The sequence below is a fragment of the Coregonus clupeaformis genome, chromosome 31 (assembly GCF_020615455.1).
Source record: "Coregonus clupeaformis isolate EN_2021a chromosome 31, ASM2061545v1, whole genome shotgun sequence".
Lineage (NCBI taxonomy): Eukaryota > Metazoa > Chordata > Actinopteri > Salmoniformes > Salmonidae > Coregonus > Coregonus clupeaformis.
In genome coordinates this window covers 12,531,519-12,549,202 of record NC_059222.1, presented here as the reverse complement: position 1 = coordinate 12,549,202, position 17,684 = coordinate 12,531,519, and the positions used below count along the sequence as shown (strand labels likewise).

General features: G+C 45.4%; 1 protein-coding gene across 1 annotated transcript in view; it reads right to left on the bottom strand.

Annotated features, from left to right (window-relative positions):
* The window catches only part of sdk2b (sidekick cell adhesion molecule 2b), a 435,742-nt gene that overhangs the window by 70,567 nt on the left and 347,491 nt on the right, over window positions 1-17,684 (bottom strand). The window contains exons 10-18 of the mRNA XM_045209786.1: window positions 16,632-16,748; window positions 15,948-16,115; window positions 15,570-15,672; window positions 13,289-13,465; window positions 11,226-11,362; window positions 10,599-10,746; window positions 9,254-9,394; window positions 8,385-8,566; window positions 7,323-7,438 (exon numbers count right to left, since the gene is read on the bottom strand). Coding sequence (XP_045065721.1) covers window positions 7,323-7,438; window positions 8,385-8,566; window positions 9,254-9,394; window positions 10,599-10,746; window positions 11,226-11,362; window positions 13,289-13,465; window positions 15,570-15,672; window positions 15,948-16,115; window positions 16,632-16,748 — 1,289 coding nt within the window. The remainder of the gene's footprint in view (window positions 1-7,322; window positions 7,439-8,384; window positions 8,567-9,253; window positions 9,395-10,598; window positions 10,747-11,225; window positions 11,363-13,288; window positions 13,466-15,569; window positions 15,673-15,947; window positions 16,116-16,631; window positions 16,749-17,684) is intronic.

Here is a 17,684-nt window from a genome sequence, read left to right as displayed (position 1 = left end):
TAACCCTAGCCTTAACCCAAAAACCTAACCTTAACCCTAACCCTAAACCTAACCCTAGCTCCTAACCCTAACCCTAAAACGAACCCTAGCTCCTAACCCTAACCCTTAACGTAATTCTAACCCTAACACTAACTTTAACCCTAAACCCCCTAGAAATAGCATTTGACCTCGTGGGGACTAAAAAAATGTCCCCAGTTGGTCAAATTTCTGTTAGTTTACTATTCTTGTTGGGACTTCTGGTCCCCACAAGAATAGTTAAACACACACACACACACACACACATCCAATGCTGCTGTCCCATGTTATAGAGGCATTAAACCACTGGACACTTCCCATTTCACACTGTGTATTTAAATACTGTATTCTCGACATAGCTCATTCTAATATTTCTACTACTGTACATTGCATTTTAGTTACACTGTTTATACACACAGCATACAGTGGGGAAAAAAAGTATTTAGTCAGCCACCAATTGTGCAAGTTCTCCCACTTAAAAAGATGAGAGAGGCCTGTAATTTTCATCATAGGTACACGTCAACTATGACAGACAAAATGAGAAACAAAAATCCAGAAAATCACATTGTTGCCACGGTTCAGACAGACGACAAGAGGACCACAATTGCGTCACACCAGAAAGTTTATTAAAACGGGGTCGAAGAGTAGTCAGGAGTCGTAATGGCAGAAAGCAGGTCTGGTTTTCCTGGGGCAGAAGAGTATCCAAGAATCAGGCAGGTCCGGGGTCATAAAACAAGGGTGAGCCAAAAGCGCGAGCACACAGGTTCCGGGTGTGAGCTTTGCAGACGATCTGACAAAGGAGAGCTGAGAGACGGGACTTTAAATACTGGGAGAGGTTAGTGGGTAATGCAGCGCAGCTGGCAGAGTAATTAGAGCCGAGCAGAGCAGGGACAGGTGGAGCTCGTTAGGCTGAGTAGAGAGAGAGAGATGAGCAGAGTGGAAGATAGTGGAAACACATTAAGGTGGTAACCCGGTGGAGTGAGAGGGCTCATGACAATTGTAGGATTTTAATGAATTTATTTGCAAATTATGGTGGGAAATAAGTATTTGGTCAATAACAAAAGTTTCTCAATACTTTGTTATATACCCTTTGTTGGCAATGACACAGGTCAAACGTTTTCTGTAAGTCTTCACAAGGTTTTCACACACTGTTGCTGGTATTTTGGCCCATTCCTCCATGCAGATCTCCTCTAGAGCAGTGATGTTTTGAGGCTGTCGCTGGGCAACACAGACTTTCAACTCCCTCCAAAGATTTTCTATGGGGTCGAGATCTGGAGACTGGCTAGGCCACTCCAGGACCTTGAAATGCTTCTTACAAAGCCACTCCTTCGTTGCCCGGGCGGTGTGTTTGGGATCATTGTCATGCTGAAAGACCCAGCCACGTTTCATCTTCATTGCCCTTGCTGATGGAAGGAGGTTTTCACTCAAAATCTCACGATACATGGCCCCATTCATTCTTTCCTTTACACGGATCAGTCGTCCTGGTCCCTTTGCAGAAAAACAGCCCCAAAGCATGATGTTTCCACCCCCATGCTTCACAGTAGGTATGGTGTTCTTTGGATGCAACTCAGCATTCTTTGTCCTCCAAACACGACGAGTTGAGTTTTTACCAAAAAGTTATATTTTGGTTTCATCTGACCATATGACATTCTCCCAATCCTCTTCTGGATCATCCAAATGCACTCTAGCAAACTTCAGACGGGTCTGGACATGTACTGGCTTAAGCAGGGGGACACGTCTGGCACTGCAGGATTTGAGTCCCTGGCGGCGTAGTGTGTTACTGATGGTAGGCTTTGTTACTTTGGTCCCAGCTCTCTGCAGGTCATTCACTAGGTCCCCCCGTGTGGTTCTGGGATTTTTGCTCACCGTTCTTGTGATCATTTTGACCCCACGGGGTGAGATCTTGCGTGGAGCCCCAGATCGAGGGAGATTATCAGTGGTCTTGTATGTCTTCCATTTCCTAATAATTGCTCCCACAGTTGATTTCTTCAAACCAAGCTGCTTACCTATTGCAGATTCAGTCTTCCCAGCCTGGTGCAGGTCTACAATTTTGTTTCTGGTGTCCTTTGACAGCTCTTTGGTCTTGGCCATAGTGGAGTTTGGAGTGTGACTGTTTGAGGTTGTGGACAGGTGTCTTTTATACTGATAACAAGTTCAAACAGGTGCCATTAATACAGGTAACGAGTGGAGGACAGAGGAGCCTCTTAAAGAAGAAGTTACAGGTCTGTGAGAGCCAGAAATCTTGCTTGTTTGTAGGTGACCAAATACTTATTTTCCACCATAATTTGCAAATAAATTCATTAAAAATCCTACAATGTGATTTTCTGGGAAAAAAAATTCTCAATTTGTCTGTCATAGTTGACGTGTACCTATGATGAAAATTACAGGCCTCTCTCATCTTTTTAAGTGGGAGAACTTGCACAATTGGTGGCTGACTAAATACTTTTTTTCCCCACTGTATTTATTTATATACTGGATTCTTGACATAGCTCACTCTAATATATCTACTACTGTACATATAATTCTTTTGTATATCTTGTGTAAATTCATCCGGTATATACACTGAGTGTACAAAACATTAGGAACACCTTCCTGATATTGAGTTGCACCCACTTTTGCCCTCAGAACAGCCTCAATTCGTCGGGGCAAGGACTCTACAAGGTGTCGAAAGCATTCCCCGGGGATGCTGGTCCATGTTAACTCCAATGCTTCCCACAGCTGTGTCAAGTTGGCTGGATGTCCTTTGGGTGGTGGACCATTCTTGATACACACAGGAAACTGTTGAGCGTGAATAACCCAGCAGCGTTGCAGTTCTTGATACACTCAAACTGGTGCACCTACTACCATACTGTTACAGTACTATTTGGGTGGTTAATTGGATTCGTTTCAACATTTCTTGATTACTTTTTATTTTAATTAGATCTCTCTCTCTCTCTCTCTAAATTCAATGTTCAATTCAAAGGGCTTTATTGGCATGGGAAACATATGTTTAAATTGCCAAAGCAAGTGAAATAGATAATAAACAAAAGGGAAATAAACAATCAGAAATAAACAGTAAACATCTCTCTCTCTCTCTCTCTCTCTCTCTCTCTCTCTCTCTCTCTCTCTCTCTCTCTCTCTCTCTCTCTCTCTCTCCCTCTCTCCCTCTCTCCCTCTCTCCCTCCCTCCCTCCCTCCCTCCCTCCCTCAGTAACCTCTCTCTTGGGACAGCCCCTGCAGTCAGAGAGAGTTTAATAGTGACCCCTGAGATTTCCTGCTAAGTGAACTCTCCTGGGAGAAACACAATGCATGTGTCATCACATCTCAAAGACTTACTATAGAATGAAGTTCTAGTACAGCTGATTCTAAACAGTCATTCTCCATACATCTCATTATGATCCTATCAAGTACATCTGTAAATGACAGTTAACAAAACCAGCTTCCTTAACAGTATGAGACTAACAGCGCCGGAGAAGATGGCTGCCGTTTTACAGCCCTCTAACCAATTGTACTATTATGTGTGTTTTTCCGCGTTATTTGTCATTTATTTTGTACATAATGTTTCTGCCATCGTCTCTTATAACCAAAAAGAGCTTCTGGATATCAGGACAGCGATTACTCACCTCGTATTGGACGAAGATTTTTTCTTCAACGAGGCGGCCGCGAAGGATATTCTACAGACACCCAACAATGCCCAAATCCCCGTCATTCACATGAGAAAGAGACGGAGATATCGTGGACATAGATCGGGGTGCCTTGTAAGGATCCGACGGCGAGCGAGTAAACTGCCTCTTCCATCAATCCTATTAGCCAACGTTCAATCATTTGAAAATAAATTGGATGATTTAAGACTACGGTTATCCTACCAACGGGACATTAAAAACTGTAATATCTTATGTTTCACCGAGTCGTGGCTGAACGATCGACATTGATAACATACAGCTAGCGGGCTATACGCTACATCGGCAGGATAGAACGGCTGACTCGGTAAGACAAGGGGTGGCGGTCTGTGTATATTTGTAAACAACAGCTGGTGCACAAAATCAAATACTAAGGAAGTCTCGAGGTTTTGCTCGCCTGAGGTAGAGTATCTTATGATAAGCTGTAGACCACACTATTTACCAAGAGAGTTTTCATCTATATTTTTCATAGCTGTCTATTTACATTACATTTACATTTTAGTCATTTAGCAGACGCTCTTATCCAGAGCGACTTACAGGAGCAATTAGGGTTAAGTGCCTTGCTCAAGGGCACATCGACAGATTTTTCACCTAGTCGGCTTGGGGATTAGAACCAGCGACCTTTCGGTTACTGGCACAACGCTCTTACCCACTAAGCCACCTGCCGCCCCACCACAAACCAATGCTGGCATTAAGATTGCACTGAATGAGTTGTACAAGGCCATAAATCAACAGGAAACGCTCATCCAGATGCAGCGCTCCTAGTGGCCGGGGACTTTAATGCAGGGAAACTTAAATCCGTCCTACCTAATTTCTACCAGCATGTTAAATGTGCAACCAGAGGAAAAAAAACTCTAGACCACGTTTACTCCACACACAGAGACGCATACAAAGCTCTCCCTCGCCCTCCATTTGGCAAATCTGACCATAACTCTATCCTCCTGATTCCTGCTTATAAGCAAAAACTAAAGCAGGAAGCACCAGTGACTCGGTTAATAAAAAAGTGGTCAGATGACGCAGATGCTAAGCTACAGGACTGTTTTGCTAGCACAGACTGGAACATGTTCCGGGATTCTTCAGACAGCATTGAGGAGTACACCACATCAGTCACTGGCTTCATCAATAAGTGCATCGATGATGTCGTCCCCACAGTGACCGTACGCACATACCCCAACCAGAAGCCATGGATTACAGGAAACATCCGCACTGAGCTAAAGGGTAGAGCTGCCGCTTTCAAGGAACGGGACTCTAACCCGGACGCTTATAAGAAATCCCGCTATGCCCTCCGACAAACCATCAAACAGGCAAAGAGTCAATACAGGACTAAGATTGAATCGTACTACACTGGCTCTGACGCTCGTCGGATGTGGCAGGGCTTGAAAACTATTACAGACTACAAAGGGAAGCACAGCCATGAGCTGCCCAGTGACACAAGCCTACCAGACGAGCTAAACCACTTCTATGCTCGCTCGAGGCAAGCAACACTGAAGCATGCATGAGAGCACCAGCTGTTCCGGATGACTATGTGATCACGCTCTCCGTAGCCGATGTGAGTAAGACTTTTAAGCAGGTCAACATTCACAAGGCCGCAGGGCCAGACGGATTACCAGGACGTGTACTCCGAGCATGTGCTGACCAACTGGCAAGTGTCTTCACTGACATTTTCAACATGTCCCTGACTGAGTCTGTAATACCAACATGTTTCAAGCAGACCACCATAGTCCCCGTGCCCAAGGACTCTAAGATAACCTGCCTAAATGACTACCGACCCGTAGCACTGACGTCTGTAGCCATGAAGTGCTTTGAAAGGCTGGTCATGGCTCACATCAACAGCATTATCCCAGAAACCCTAGACCCACTCCAATTTGCATACCGCCCCAACAGATCCACAGATGATGCAATCTCTATTGCACTCCACACATGCTATTCATTGACTACAGCTCAGCATTCAACACCATAGTGCCCTCTAAGCTCATCACTAAGCTAAGGATCCTGGGACTAAACACCTCCCTCTGCAACTGGATCCTGGACTTCCTGACGGGCCGCCCCCAGGTGGTAAGGGTAGGTAACAACACATCTGCCACACTGATCCTCAACGCAGGGGCCCCTCAGGGGTGCGTGCTCAGTCCCCCTCCTGTACTCTCTGTTCACCCATGACTGCATGGCCAGGCACGACTCCAACACCATCATTAAGTTTGCCGACGACACAACAGTGGTAGGCCTGATCACCGACAACGATGAGACAGCCTATAGGGAGGAGGTCAGAGACCTGGCCGTGTGGTGCCAGGACAACAACCTCTCCCTCAACGTGACCAAGACAAAGGAGATGATTGTGGACTACAGGAAAAAAAAGAGGACTGAGCAAGCCCCCATTCTCATCGACGGGGCTGTAGTGGAACAGGTTGAGAGCTTCAAGTTCCTTGGTGTCCACATCACCAACGAACTATCATGGTCCAAACACACCAAGACAGTCGTGAAGAGGGCACGACAAAGCCTATTCCCCTCAGGAGACTGAAAAGATTTGGCATGGGTCCTCAGATCCTCAAAAAATTCTACAGCTGCACCATCGAGAGCATCCTGACTGGTTGCATCACCGCCTGGTATGGCAACTGCTTGGCCTCCGACCGCAAGGCACCACAGAGGGTAGTGCGTACGGCCCAGTACATCACTGGGGCCAAGCTTCCTGCCATCCAGGACCTCTATACCAGGCGGTGTCAGAGAAAGGCCCTCAAAATTGTAAAAGACTCCAGCCACCCTAGTCATAGACTGTTCTCTCTGCTACCGCATGGCAAGCGGTACCGGAGTGCCAAGTCTAGGTCCAAAAGAATTCTCAACAGCTTCTACCCCCAAGCCATAAGACTCCTGAACAGCTAATCATGGCTACCCGGACTATTTGCACTGCCCCCCCACCCCATCCCTTTTACGCTGCTGCTACTCTGTTAATTATTTATGCATAGTCACTTTAACTCTACCCACATGTACATATTACCTCAACTAGCCGGTGCCCCCGCACACTGACTCTGCAACGGTACCCCCCTGTATATATAGCCTCCCTACTGTTATTGTATTTTACTTCTGCTCTTTTTTTTCTCAACACTTTTTTTGTTGTTGTTTTAATTTTACTTTTTTGTTAAAAATAAATGCACTGTTGGTTAAGGGCTGTAAGTAAGCATTTCACTGTGATGTCTGCACCTGTTGTATTCGGCGCATGTGACCAATAAAATTTGATTTGATTTGATTTGATTTGATGAGCAGGAGAGATTGAACAAACAACTTCCAGATCTAGTTAGCCACAAGATAGATAGATAGCTGGTAAAATGCTCAGAAGATGAAAGTCAAAGAAACAAATGACAAATTGGAAGCCATCTTTCACAATGGTTAGTAGTGGCATATCTGTCTCCCCTTGGGCAGTTCTCTTTCCCCTTGTGACACAGTATGAGACATGTACCAGCCTGTACCATTCTATCACCTAGTTGATCGATGAGACTGCCCCTAATGACAGGCTGTCTAGTGTCTATAACCTTGCAGTCATAGTTCTATCACCCATTAAATGGTATTGCCCTTAGTGACATGGTGACTTGTGTCTATCACCCATTAGATGGTACTGCCCTTAGTGACATGGTGACTTGTGTCTTATGATGTCCCTCACCTTGTATCCCTGGTTGATCCCGTTGATGAACTGAGGGTTAGGGGCGGCCCAGGTGATACGGATGGTCGTGGAGTTGACAGCCTCCGCCTGAACGTTACTGGGGGCTATAGTCGGCACTGAGGAAGATAAGTGAGAAAAAAGGAGAAGAGAGAATCAAAGAGAGAATCAAAGAGAGAGAGAGAGAGAGAGAGAGAGAGAGAGAGAGAGAGAGAGAGAGAGAGAGAGAGAGAGAGAGAGAGAGAGAGAGAGAGAGAATCAGAGAGAGACAATCAGAGAGAGAGAGAGAGAGAGAGAGAGGTGAGAGGAATGGATAGAGAGAACATGAGACTAAACTAAACACCTTATAGATTGGACAGCCTTGGCTGGCAGAATTTACAGTATGTGTCTATATCCCAGGTATTGCTTTTGATTCTGCAGGGCAAGGGCAAGGGCAGCCATATTAACTTCTTCACACCTTCACTTTCTTCTTTTTCTTCTTCTATCTCGAGGCTCGGGACACATTACAACACTGTAACCTTCCTGCTTTTACGTTGCATCTGTGGCCTCAAACTTTTAATCTACTGCCAAGGTAGTGTAATGTAATGTACTATACAGAGCTTACAGAGGATTCAATAGGAAGACATACCTGTATTCAGAAAGTAATCAATGTATTCAGCAAGACTTCAATACCATTTGACACAGGTGCTAACTCCACGTTTTTGTACCAGTACTGACTGTGCTGCCTTCTACATGAACTGTATCAAGAAACTATCCCTGTTGAACATCATCCTTATATCCTCAAAATAGACATGGATACTGACTTGACAAGTTCATTTATGCGTCAAGTCATTAAATAGGTATAAAAAGGTAACAATTACACAGGTACAATACTTTCCATTCAATTTATTTTCCATGTTATCTAAGTATGTATCTGACTGACAAGCATAAGGACCAATGAGCAGAGACTATTCCAGCTCACATCTGACTGACAAGCATGAGGACCAATGAGCAGAGACTATTCCAGCTCACATCTGACTGACAATCATAAGGACCAATGAGCAGCGAGTATCCAGTATCACTCACCTCCCTGCAGCGTCCACTCAGTAACCTTGTGGCTGAAGGTTCCTAGCCCCGCCCAGTTGTAGGCCGCCACCTCGATCTCATAGTTGGTCCAGATGATCAGGTCCTCCAGGAGAAGGTTGGTCACATCTGGTTTGGAGATGTTCTTACTCTGGTAGTCCACTGGAAGACCTGTCAGACGATATCTGAGAGGAGAGAGAGGGGGAGGAGAGAATAGAGAGAGGGAGGAGAGAGAGGGAGGAGAGAAGAGAGGTTAGTCTGGTCTGGTTTGGAGATGTTCTTACTCTGGTACTCCATAGGCAGACCTGTTAGACGATACATGAGAAGACACAGTCTAGTCTGAGTCGATTGTAGCTACAAGGCCATCTAGGGTGCAGAAATTGAGCACAAACGGATTCTTAGTTGGAGAACAAGACATTCAACTCTTGCATTTTTGTATCACGGTACCTGAGACACAGTGCCAGTGTTCATACCAGGGACGGTAGTACATAACATCTACAGTAGGGGGAGACAGAGCACTAGTCTACAACACTCGCCAGAGTGAGCAGATGACGATGACAACACTGGCTCTACCTCTAATGGATTGGAATATCTACAGAATGCCTGCCACCTTATTTGGGTCTACACCATGACACAACCAGCTACAAACCTACTGTAAACTGAGTTCATCCTTATTGATAAACTGCCAGAGAGCTACAACAGTAGGCCTACTCCCACATTTAACCACAGTCAATGGTTTTACTTCAATTTGAACATGAGTTCTTATGTTATGTGCTATCATACAGCATAACAACTCCCGTCCTTAATTCAGAGAACCAGGGAGGGTTATAGCAGCCAACTCATCCTGTTATCCCATGGGGGTGTGTTCTTACCGGACGCTGTAGCCTCTGAGGACCCCGTTCTGGTGGCTCTCTGGTGGGGGCTGCCACTGGATCATGATGGACTGGTTGGTGCGGCCGCTGGCGATCACGTTCTGGGGAGGAGCACTGGGAGGTTCCTCTGGTAGAGACACACTGCAGAGAGGAGAGATATAGAGATAAAGTAGGGAACAAGAGAGAGATACAGATACAGAGAGAAATTAGGGAAAGAAAGACGGATGTTTATCTGTCCAAGGAGGAAGGTCACGCCAAACATAGATTTCAATCCTCCTAAGACTGCATTTTATGCTGTCCCGGTTGATTTGTTGATCTGGCAATGAACTGTGTCTCTCTACAACTATGAAAAGCACTGTCTCTGTCATAACCTATTTGTCTTTCATTGCCTCTCAGCATGTGTCCATTCATCCTATCTACCTATCTAAGCTCTGGAAAAAACATCATTACGCCTTTCCTAAAAGATTCCCTACTGATGGAAACATAAGGTACCTACACAGAGAGGGAAAAGGCTAATACCACAATGCACCAGTCAGATGATGCTCAATCAATTAAATACAGTAAAACCCTACAGTTTATTCTTACCCTGTCAAAACCAAAGAGCCCAGAGAGAGATACTGTACGACACTTCTGAAGCGAGGCGGAGTTGAGATCAAACGGAAGCACAAAGTGCTCGGTGTGAACCCCTGCGCTGTCGGGCAGGAGTGCCCTTTGGCTCTCCTCTCAGCTGGAGAAGGCTGGGGATCCAACAGTTCGCATTTGAGCTGGCGTGACTAGCTAGCCGGTGTAAGAGGATGGTGTCGTCCCAAATGGCCCCCTATTCCCTACATATTGCACTACTTTTAACCAGAGCATTACGGGCCCTGGTCAAAAGTAGTGCACTATACAGGGGATAGGGTGCCACATGGGATGCAGAAGAGCATTGAGGGATTGGGCGGGGGGGTTTAAAGGAGTCACAGGAGACACACTGTACATTCTCAAAAGTGACTCAGGCTAGTGAAGCCAACCTGATCTCCACACTCTCCCGGGATACCCCCAAATCCCTCTCTGAGTGAGTGAGGTGGTGGCGTGTGTCTGGCTGCATCGACTCAAATACTGTTCCTTCAGCAGATAAACACACACACGCACAAACACACACCATGGACAATGTGTACTGGGACAGGGGATCACACACTTGTTGTCTGGGAGACTGAGTGGGCTGTTATCATTGGATGGCAGGACATAAGGGGCTTTGGAGTGGAGTGAAGGATCCTCTGAGGACCCTCACTTGCTTGCCCATGCTCATGTACACGCTTACTCACTAACTAACTCACTCACACAATTGTTCATTCATTTATCCACTCACCGGTCAGTCTCCTTGCTGAACTGGCCCTTTCCCACGTCGTTGACGGCACACAGGCGGAACTGGTAGGAGCGTGCTGGGATAAGCCCGCTGACGGTCACTGCTGTCGACTCAGGCTCTATGTTGGCCAGGAGGATAGCCCAGGGAGCGTCTAGGACAGGGAGAGAGAACAGACACATACAATCAGCGGTTGATCTAATCCTTATTCATTCTATTCCTCCTACTAACAGTGTTTTTTTTTCCTCATTCTACATTTCTCCTACTCTAGTTGAATTTCTTTCCTCCCTGGCTCCTCCTTGCCTGGCTACCTTTCCACATCGCTCCGGCCAATATGACGTTTCTTCTCCACAATGAGTCTGGATTTGCCTCCCTCCCGTACGATTTCTAGAATGCGAACACATTCTGACCGTTCTGATTGGTCCCATTAACCGATGGGTTGGGGAAGAGCCAGCCTACATGATGATGATATCAACTTTGAAAATCTGATTGGTTAGAATTGTTAGAGACGATCCAATCGCTGATGAATTTGCTGTGGACAACACCCCTTTTTGAAGTCACACAACGACTTCTAGGATGGCAGATTAAATTCAGGCTGAGTCGTCAGGCAGGTGTCCACCTGAGATCACTCACTGTTCTCGGAGACCTCCAGAACGTAGTGAATTAGGGGGCTGTTCCCGTCAAATGGCTTGGCCCAGGACAGGTTGATGGCCCTCTTCTCTGAGGAGCTCAGCAGAGACACAGGGTTCTCTGGAGCATAGGGCAGCTGCCTGTGAGGGGGAGATAGACAGATAGCCAGAGAGTTCATCAGACAGACGGGCAGACAGAGAAGAAATGACTGCATGAGTTTTTCTAATAAATTCATAAAGGTAAGAATTACTCAAAATCCATCATTATGGGAACCTAGGAGAGAAGGGTAAAGAAGAAAAGAGAGATAGAAAGACAGGAGCAGTGGCGTGTATTCATGGATACCAAGGGAAGCCAGGCTTCCCCAAAATATATCTATTTTTTTACATACAATTATTTATCTTCGTCTCTCTGTGTTTCATAATTTTCCTTCAATTCGCAAGAGGCGGAATGTATATCACAGGAGAAAGCATCCGAGCAAGCGAAACAGCGTCCCCTCTCTCTCGCTACGTGTAGGTCATCTATGTGATGCTGTCTGGTCCAAACGTTGTTTGTTGCCACCCATAGCATTTAAGGCAAGTGAAGCCAGCGAGCATTTGGCCTCCCTTGATAAAAAAAGTATACATAAATTAGCCAATCAGCATTTATCTAAACTGAGCAAGCTCAACTGTGAATGGTCCTGGCGCACCAAAGAAAAGTGTCAAGAGAAGCCAGCTTGGATTTTGGCGTCACTCCTATCAAATCACATTGAGAGCATACGTCATTGACAGAAACACTTGAATTGTTGCATCTCCGGAGGCTAGCTAGCCAGCTAGCTAAAATTGGCCCTTTCCTAAATTAGACATGGATGGAGATAGGGATTTGGTTTTACTTAATTCTCCATACTGGCCAATGATTATAACAGCGATTCTGATCCAACAATTAATTAATACATTGTTGTGCCCCTGGCCTGAGAAGATGGAAGTTCAATATGTAACTAGATATAGAAGGCTAATGTTAACTAGCTAACGTTGCCCATGAATGGAAGTTAGGCTAGCGAGCAAGCATTTTAGCCAGGTAGCCTAGGACAACAAAAACTAAAAGCGTGATAGACCGTTTCGTCAACATGAAAGAGAGGACATTGGCGTTTCTCTACAAGTAGGGTGAGTCAACATGTTTTTCTACTTGCACGCGCACGCACACACACACACACACACACACACACATAAATCAGAATCGTGGACAGCCACAACATATTTAGCTTATGTTGATTGGACTTAATTGTTTTTGGTATCTTTTAGTTGTCACTATATTAGACTAAGCAGAGGGGATTTGATTATGTTGAAATGGTGCTGGAATAGTGGAGGCAGCTCCTGTTTTCTTTGCGACTTGCCGCAACTCTCTGTGGTTCTAAATCAATAGTTGTTTAGTGGTCTGAAAATGTCGGAAACATTAACTTGCTTGACCATGCTGTAGGTCATGTAACTGTCTGTTACTGTACATGCAATATGGTTTGTGGACTTCAGTGGACAGAGGTTGCTATCCAGTTTTGTGATAAAACAATATATCACTGTAGCAACGCATATGAATGAACAGGTTATAGAGCAAACAACGCAATTATCAAAACATAGGTTGTAACATGGCTTATTTGGGGCGGGGGGCTTCCCCAGTGATTATACCCACACACCGCTACTGGACAGGAGTGGGTTGAAACAGGTGAGAGACAGGAGAGGTGAGTGTGTGTCTCCGGGGCCAAACTTCACTGTCTTCAGAGGTGAGAATGGGGAGAGAGGTGAGCTGAGGGACAAGTTGACAGTCTGAAAATGAGTCAGAGGTGGCAAAAAAAGGTGAGGTGTGCAAAAAGTCAGAAAGTTAGAAAATGTTGAAAGAGAACAGAAGTATTTTTGCGTCCGTGTGTGCTTGTGTTAAAAAGAGAACAAGAGATTTAGAGAGAATTTCAAAAAGGCCACAACGAGGAGAACAGAGAACAAACACAGTATATCTTGTTCACGACAGGATGAGCATGAACGAGAGAGAGAGAAAACAAGAGGATGATAAAGAGGGAAAGAGAGAGATGTCGATGGTGTTACCTGACTCGGAGGTGTGCGCTGCGTGAGTCGTTGCCCCCTACGGAGGTGACCCTACAGGTGTAGGTCCCGATGTCACCTGACCAGGTCTGGGAGATGTGGAGAGTACCATCAGGGTCCAGCCGGATACGAGGGATGGACTGGGCGTTGATGACCGAGCCCTCCTTCTCCCATACATACCTACAGTATAACACACAGTTAGTTAGGACGTTAGTTACCATAGTCAACTATACGGAAAATAACGTACATACATACACTACATGACCAAAGGTATGTGGACACCTGCTACACACTTCAGCATTCGGCGGTCTCGTTCAGTGAGCTTGTGTGGCCTACCACTTCGCGGCTGAGCCGTTGTTGCTCTAGACGTTTCGACTTCACAATAACAGCACTTACAGTTGACCAGGGCAGCTCTAGCAGGGCAGACATTTTACGAACTGACTTGTTGGAAAGGTGACATCCTTTGACGGTGCCATGTTGAAAGTCACTAAGCTCTTCAGTAAGGCCATTCTACTGCAAATGTTTGTCTATGGAGATTGCATGGCGGTGTGCTCGATTTTAGCAACGGGTGTGGCTGAAATAGCCGAACCCACTAATTTGAAGGGCTGTCCACATACAATAGAAGATCATCTGAACCACTTTGTGCTTTTTTGAAGTGTGTCGTTCCTAAGCATCAATCAATATGTTCACTCTTGCGCGCTCTCTCTGCTACAAACTATCACACTATCACATCCACACACAGACACACTCGCACACACACACACACAAAGTGGGGTACTAATTGCTGCTGTGTGTGTGTGTGTCAGAAAAATCTGAAGAATCCCCCTGACGGTTCCCTCTTCATTAAGTCCAGGGCTATAATAGGCTCCTTTCATCTCTCCCACTTTATGACTGTAGCCAAGCACAACAGCAGGATACCGGGCAGGAAAACACTGTCTCTGACACTAGCATATCAAAAGACTGATTCAAACACATCACAAATGACCTGCTCAAATGCAAAGCGCACACACAAACACACACACTCATTAAGGTATAGAGAGATCGAGAGCGAGAGCTGAATATTGACAGCCATTGAACTTGACTATACTTTGTATTAGTGACCTACAGCACACAGCTCAATATATTTAGACTGTGGTGTTGCTGTAGGACCAGTGGCAAGGTGCTGTATGTGTGTTGCTTCTTGACATGCACAGCAGGTGTAAGCTCGGGCCTCTGTGACCTTGTCATTTTGTGCATTGTTAGTGTGCACTGTTGTATGTAAGGTTGGAGAAAAGTGTGCGTGTGTGTGTGTGTATAAAGTGCTTTGTGTGGCTCTGAGCGATTAGTGGTTTTTGAGGTCGGTTGTATTTCGGTTTGATAATTTTTTTAATCTAATGGTTTTCTATTTTCTATTTTATTTTTTTGTAGATGCACTGTGCATTATGTGGGTTGAATGCTGTAACAACACAGAATAAAACAATTAATAAAAGTCCCATGATGGTAGTGACTGCCCATTACTGCTTATCACTTATTAACCATTTATTCACATTACTTTACTTTAATAAAATATTTCAGTTGTTGTATGTATTACATTTGTTTTATTTGATAACTTTATTATTTCATTCCAAGTCATCATCTCATCTCTTTAGAGCTGCTGCCTATGCTGTCTGACAAAATCACTATTTTAGTAGTTCTTCAAAGTAAATAAGGCATAATTTTATGACTGCTGAATACCAACTATCAATCACTTAGACCATGTATTTTCAGGTAGAGATACCTCGCGAAACAACTGCTCTCGATCTCTCTCGATCGTGCATTCTTCTGTCTCTTCTCTCCGTGTCTGCCTGACACTAACCTAACGTAGCAGGCATAAAATAAACACACAGACCGGACAAGTAGGAGTGCAATGATTTATGGTCATTGTAGTTAATGACGCAAAACTCATTGTAGTTTTGCGCCAAACTATGTAGAATATTAGCCTGTTGGAAGCTACAACTCCCTACTAGATCGCACAGATTTATCTTTAGAGACACTACGCAATGTGCACATTGAGCTCACAGAAAAAAACCCGAACAAAATGGAATTCAAATAATTTAACGATGTTGTCAATTAGTTGTTTAAAACTGAAAAATAAGCAACATTTTGGTTAATCGCTCAGCACTACTCTGTGTCTCTATGTGTCTCTCTGTGTGTGTGTGTGTGTGTGTGTGTGTGTGTGTGTGTGTGGGTGGGTGCATTGTGTGTGGGTGAGTGGGTGGGTGCATTGTGTGTGTGTGTGTGTGTGTTTGTGTGTGTGATCTCCTACCTGACGGTGACACTGGGGTCGTGTGTAACTCCACAGGTCATGATGGCCTTGGTGCCTTTGATGACACTCTGGTCCTGAGGGGGGGTGTTGATACGGGTACGAGCTATAGGAGAGAGAGAGAAGGGATGCATGAGCACACTTATACACACACTATAGAAAGGGAAGGATGCAGTGCTGCATGTTCTGATTTCTCCAAGTGGCACATTTTGTCCCTGGATCAAGTCACATGTTGTCCCTGGATCAAGTCCATCAACCAATCAGATAATAGTCTGCTATGTGACATCATCAAAATGTGCAAGATTTAGTGAGTCTCCCCCAGGTACCGACGCAGTGCGCAAGACACTCCCTCCACCCACCCACCTACACACACACACTCACCCCACACCAACAGGTCAGCAGCAGCCTCGTCTATGCCCCGGGAGTTGCTGGCCATGCAGGTGTATGTGCCAGCGTCTGGTAAGTGGGAGGGGGAGATGAGAAGGCTGCCTGACTCCAGCAGGGTGAACCTGGGCAGCTGGACAGAACCACTGGCCAGGACACGCTCACCTGGGGGAGAGAGAGAGAGAGAGTGAAACACGCATAGAGATACACACAGTTCACTGGGGACACTCATACCGGTTTTTGTAATTTTACTTCTGATGTCTTGATGGGTTGGGAAAATGTAGGGGAAGCTGGGGAAACTGTTTGGGTTAACTGATTGATTGTTACTATTTATTGATTTCATTTCGTATTCAATGTGTTTATTTAATAATTCTGCAGGGTTCATTTGCAAAAGAGACCTGTGTCTCAATATGACTCTCTGCTTAAATAAAGGTTAAATAAAAAACGTAATAAACTAATGGATGGTATTAGTCTGCATGAGCTAGATAGACTGGTACCATGGGAGATACTGTGCATTCATCCAGCCTTTTGCAGATAGTTGAGTAATGTTATGATTGGACTGCTCCGTTCTGGTTAAGTCCATTGTTCAATCATAATGGGAAAAAACATATTGTGAATGTCTGCTTCTCCCCTATGACATAGTGTTTGCCTGGTGGAGGGGTGCAGTGGAGAGAGTCTGACCTTTCTGCCAGGTGATGGCCGGTCTGGGGGCTCCTGATGTTTCACAGTGGAGGATGATTGACATGCCATCAATCACCGTGCTGTCGGATGGCCCAGCTGTGATGTTAGGGGCGATGCCTGAGGGGAGACACGCACGTACACACACACACACACACACACACACACACACACACGGGAGCCGGAGAGAGAGGAGGTTAGAGAATACACAGACAACACATACTGATAAGAGACAAGGTACGGTGCAGGTCTTTTTTTGAGTGGAAAAAAGACAGTCAAACATGCACATGTACACGGGCACACACACACCCCTTCACACACATTGATTGGAAGCACAAAGGCAGGCAGAGGGTTACAGAGAGGTGAGGGAAAGAAGTCGTCTTCAATAGGAACTCATCTTCAAACCCATCCTGACATTTAATGGCTGTGCCTGTGGCAGACTTTTTCTCTCTCCTCGATCTCAGTGTTCAGCGAGCGCTTTGTAGCACTAACACTCCCAGGATGAACACAGCAGTCACCCACCTTTCATTGCCTTCATACCACCCACTCACAACCCAGAGAGAGAGAGAGAGAGAGAGAGAGAGAGAGAGAGAGAGAGAGAGAGAGAGAGAGAGAGAGAGAGAGAGAGAGAGAGAGAGAGAGAGGGAGGGCGGGCGGGATTGAAGGAAAAGGGAAGAGACAGGGCGACAAAGCCTTCCCCGCTCACAACAGGTGATTAATCAAAGTCTTAGAAGATGACATCAGAACATGCCACTCATAGAACTGACAGAGAGAGAGGAAAAGAGGAAGGTAAAGAAAGAGCATTCGAGAAAGTGGTACGGGGCAAAGGGATATAGAACAGGGAGGGCTAGGGAGAGCGGCAATAAACTAGGTAGGCTGAGACAGATAAGAGGATGGTGCTATAGGTAGAGAGAGGGAGGGATGCACTGACTGAAAGATTCCTTCATTCTGATAGCAGGGTTCAGTTAAGTGGTATGATGTAGGTAGACAGAATGAGTAAAGGGAACGCAAGTAAAAAGAGTTGTATTCAGAGTAAAAGACAGAATCAAAATAATA